The following is a 4316-nucleotide window of genomic DNA, read 5'->3' as shown; positions in this document are numbered from 1 at the left end:
CATACACACGTTTCGATGCGTGCCCTGTCAGCTGCTTGCGTTGCATGTCGCCTTGCTCCACCCTTGTTTTATTGCTTTCTCTGCTTTCGCCCGGTTCCCGTCCCGTTTCGGCGGGGAGTCTATGTTGCAAGTTAGTTCTTGCTTTACCAGACTTTAAGCCCACACAAGTGAGAATTCTTCGAAGGGAGGTGGAGGTGGTGCAGTCCCGTGCATCGGCACCTGTGTGTCGGCACGGCGCCCAGCGCGAGTCAGATGGCTGGGAGCCGGGTGGGCACGTGCATGGGCGGTGATCGAGGAAGGCCGCGGCGCCTCAGGGGTGGGATCCGGATGGGATCGGCTGCTCACACAGCTTGCTTGCTTGCTTGCTTGTGTGGGCTTACAGTCTGGTTTCAGCAAGAACAAGCTTGCAGCACAGACTTTGTTGTTCGAGCAAGGAGGGATGAAGCAGTAGAACAACAAGCAGGACAGGCCAACTGACAGGTCACCGAGCGTTTAGTGTGTGAGCAGCAGCACAGGCCACCGGAAGGGGCAGGCACAACGCCGTGAGTTGCCTCTAGCCAGACCGCGGCAAACGTTGCGGCATCATTGCAAAAACACTTGCAATTTCAACTTTGCCGGCGGTTTCCAGCGCGGCGGGCAACCACTGCCGTGCTTGCAAGGCGCTGTGGGCTGCAACGAATGCAATGCACGCAAGGCGATAGGAGGTTGCAATGCACGCTTGTTTAAGTCTGTGCTGCAAGCTTGTTCTTGCTGAAACCAGACTGTAAGCCCACACAAGCAAGCGTGCGGGGCCCCGCATTCAGGCACATGCATGCAGGCGTTCGAAGGCGGTCCTCGCGTGTTTGCCCTTCCTGGTGGCCTCTTGCCCCCTAATGTCGACGGGAAGGGTTGCCGCGCCCTTCGACTTCACCAGGGGTCGCTGTTCAGTGTTGCTGGCGAGTAGGTGTCCTAAGATAGCATGGCCCCCACGGGTGGGGGCCCTTTCCAAAACGTGCTGCTCTCGTGGGTTGGGTTTTGCGTGTTTCATGGGCCGTATGCGAGCCTGCCTGGGCGAGAGCTGGACACGGGGAAACTGAAGAGCAGTGTGCACCCGGCTCCGCCCGCGACGAAGTCCTGCGCCCTCGACAGCCCCGCCGTCTGCTACCCTGCACCACTCAAGTGGCGCCTCCCTGTTCGCCACGCCTGCAAGCTACCGCAGCCGACGCGTGTTGCCGAGCCAACACTTGCCAGCTGCAGCCCCACCGATCAGGCCCCTCCGAACAACGTGGAGCGTCTCCACTGCTGCCGCTGCCAAGTGGTGAGGTGCAGGGCCCGGCAAACGCTGCGCAGAACTTGCAGGACATGCTCAAGCCCCGCATGCCCAGCCTCACAGCAGCCTGCGGCTTGGTGGGCAAGTGGAATGCGTGCCGACTGGGCGCTCGGACCCTTCCGAGGCTTGCAGGGCTTTGATGAGTGTGGTACGCAAGTGGGGAGCGGCGTGCTGAGCTCCTGCAGGCAAGTGCAGCAGCCTCCAGACGGCCTGGCAGCCCACCCCGCTGTAGGGCTGTGTGGTGGCGAGCGCCGCCAGTTGGCGGCAGCCGCCGCCCTCAGCTTCAGCGGCAGCGCCGGCGGCTGGTCCTGTGTGCTGGTATTGTGGCGCTCTGTGCTGGTATGCGGGCATGTGCTGCTGCGCACTGCCGACCACTCACCGCATCCTGGCCTGTGTGTCGGCTGCACGTCCGTACCGCAGATGACGGGGCGCGGCGGGAGCAGCACCCAGTCAGCAGGTGGCCGTGGCAAGCACGCCGGCGCCGGCCAGGCCCAGTCCGCCGGCGGCGCCAGCAGCGGCGGCGGCGCCACGCGCAGCGACGCGGGCGCCGAGCCTGCAGCCGCAGCCAAGTTGCCCACCGAGGTGTTTGCTGACCTTGTCGCCGCCATGGCCGCCCGCAAGGGCGGGGGCGCAGACCCGGCGCCCGCGCCGCCCACGGCACAAGCGGGGCAGGCACAGCAGCCGCAGGGGAGGCAGAATGGGATGGCGGCAGCCGGCGCGGACGGCCAGCGGGGGCAGCACGCGGCGGGGAGCCGCGACGCCGTCAAGGTAGTGCACGCCGGCGGCGGCGCGGCGGCCGCGGCGCCGCCGGGTGGACCCTTTGCGCCGCACCTGGGCGCCGTGGCCGGCGCGCTGCGCGACCGGCCGGGCAGCGTGCTGGCCGCCGCGCTGCTGCTGCACGGCGCGCTGGCGGCGGCGGAGCCTGCGGGGCCGGGCAGCGGCCACGTGCTGGCCTGGCGCCTCACCTCCACCTTCCTGCGCGCCCTGCTTGCGCCGCCCCTGGTGCACCGCCTCAGCCTGAGCGCCCGCGCATACTCGGCCATCGCGGTGGCGGCCGCAGCGCAGCGCCGCAGCGCCACGGCGCGGCACACGGCACCGGCGCCGCAGCAGCAGCAGCCCGTGGCGCAGGCGCAGCCCGTGCAGGCTGATGGGCGGCCGCCGGCGGCCGCGCCGCCGCCGCCCTACCACCACCACCCGCCGCCGGCGCAGCACGGCGGCGGCGGCGAGGGGGTGGGGCAGGGGCTGGTGGGCGCGGCGCGTCGCAAGAGCAGCAAGCCGCGCAGCACGCACGACACGCTGGCGGCGGCGCCGCCGCCCGCGGCGGCGGCGGCCAGCAGCGGCGGGCGCGACCTGCTGGCGCCGCCCGCCGCCGTGGGCGTGGGCCGCTCCCTGCGCCCCCGCCGCCGCTACAACGGCTCCTCCGACCGGGACGGAGAGCACAGCGGCGGTACGGCGAGGGCCCACGCGGCGGCGCCCCGCGGCCGCCGCCCCAGCCCGCACCTCGTCTCGCTGGCAGACCTGCTGCTGCCGGCGGAGCCGCTGCCGCGCTGGGGCAGGCAGCGGTCGCGGCGCGGCAGGTGGGAGGCGCCGCGCCGCCTCGCCCTGCCCTGCCCAGCCCCACCCTGCCCTGCCCCTGCAGTCTCCCGTGCAGCCTCCCATTCTGTATGCTTGGAGGGGCTGCCTGGTGCCGCCTCCCTGCGAGGCCGGCAGCCAAGCAGCCAGCCGCTGCCTGGGGCCGGTGCCATGCTGCTGCAGCCGCCGCGCGCCGACCGCCGCTGGCCCGCCTGCGCCGCTTGCTGCCCCGCCCTGCCCTGCAGCAGCCTGAGCCCGCGCGGCACGCTGGCCTCGCTGTCGCTCAACCAGGAGGGCTCGCTGGAGGTGGAAGGTGCGGCGTGTGGTGTGCGGCATGTGTGCGGTGTGTGGTGCGTGTGCGTGCGCTCCCTGTGTGCGGCGTGGGTGTTCTCTCTTGGAAGAACAGAACCCTGCGCCGATGCTCACGGCCCTGCGTGCACCTGCACCGCCTCGCATGGCCCCTCGCTCGCCTCGTCGCCGCGCGGTTGCCAGCCCGCGCGGCGCCCTGCCCACCGCCTGCCTGCCTGCCTGCCCTTCACACACAACGCTGCCCCGGCTGGGTGCAGGCGACGGGCTGGCTGCGCTGGGAGCGCTGGCCATGCGCGTGTCAGACCACGAGCAGCAGAAGGCGGTGGCACGCCAGCTGGGCGGCCCGCTGGCAGCAGAGAACGAGCGGCTGCGCAGGTATGTGGTGGCGGCGGCGGCGGTGGTTGCAGTGGTGGTGCTGTGTGCGTGTGGTCGGGGTGTGTGCGCGTGGTGGTTGTGTGGTGCGTGCGTGCGTGCGTGCTAGGTGTGTGTGTGTGTGTGTGTGTGTGTGCGCGCCTGGCCTCACCCCCCCAGCACCCCCCACCCCCACCTCCACACCCGCAGGCAGCTGCGCGACACGCGGGACCAGCAGGCACGGCTGGAGTCGCGGACGCGGCACCTGCAGCAGCAGCTGACCTCGGCGGCGGCGGGCGCCGCCGCGCGCGGCGTGCGGCAGCGCGGCGGCGAGGCGCTGGACCGGGAGCGGCTGGCGGACCAGCAGGTGCGGCCCTGGGGCTGCCGCTCCTGGCCGGCTGTGGTGCCTGCTGCCTTGTGTGCTCACAGCCTGCATGTGCGGGGCAGGCAGGCAGTCGCGACGCAGATGTGCTGGGCCGGGGCTGCCTGCCGTGTGTGCCTGCCTGTCTGCCTGCCCTGCCTGCCTGCTCTTGGCGGGCTGTGTATGCCGCGTGACCCTGGCGGGGAGGAGGCATGGTGCAGCCTTCGAGGATGCCCGCATATGGCGGCAGGCCGGGCCTTGACGCTTGCCGCACCTGCGCTGCCCTGCCTGCCCTGCCTGCCTGCCCGCAGGCGCTGCTGGCTGTGGAGGCGAGGCGGGTGCTGGAGGAGCAGCAGGCGCTGGAGCAGGACAGGAAGGAGGTGTGTTTTGGGGGTGTGGGGGTGGCCGGGGGGC

At 71.1% G+C, this 4316-nt stretch overlaps 1 protein-coding gene across 1 annotated transcript in view; it reads left to right on the top strand.

The window, feature by feature from the left end:
* Positions 1-1399: 1399 nt before the first annotated feature.
* CHLNCDRAFT_143582 (hypothetical protein) overlaps positions 1400-4316 on the top strand; it is a gene marked incomplete at both ends in the record, with an annotated part of 6575 nt that continues 3658 nt past the window's right edge. Inside the window, 6 exons of the mRNA XM_005849221.1 lie at positions 1400-1627; positions 1730-2886; positions 3127-3194; positions 3448-3565; positions 3752-3908; positions 4214-4282. Of these exons, the coding sequence (XP_005849283.1) occupies positions 1400-1627; positions 1730-2886; positions 3127-3194; positions 3448-3565; positions 3752-3908; positions 4214-4282 (1797 nt within the window). The remainder of the gene's footprint in view (positions 1628-1729; positions 2887-3126; positions 3195-3447; positions 3566-3751; positions 3909-4213; positions 4283-4316) is intronic.

The sequence above is a fragment of the Chlorella variabilis genome (assembly GCF_000147415.1).
Source record: "Chlorella variabilis unplaced genomic scaffold CHLNCscaffold_6, whole genome shotgun sequence".
NCBI classification, from domain to species: domain Eukaryota; kingdom Viridiplantae; phylum Chlorophyta; class Trebouxiophyceae; order Chlorellales; family Chlorellaceae; genus Chlorella; species Chlorella variabilis.
Note: the sequence above shows the minus strand (reverse complement) of the source record. Positions and strands in the feature narration are given on the sequence as shown.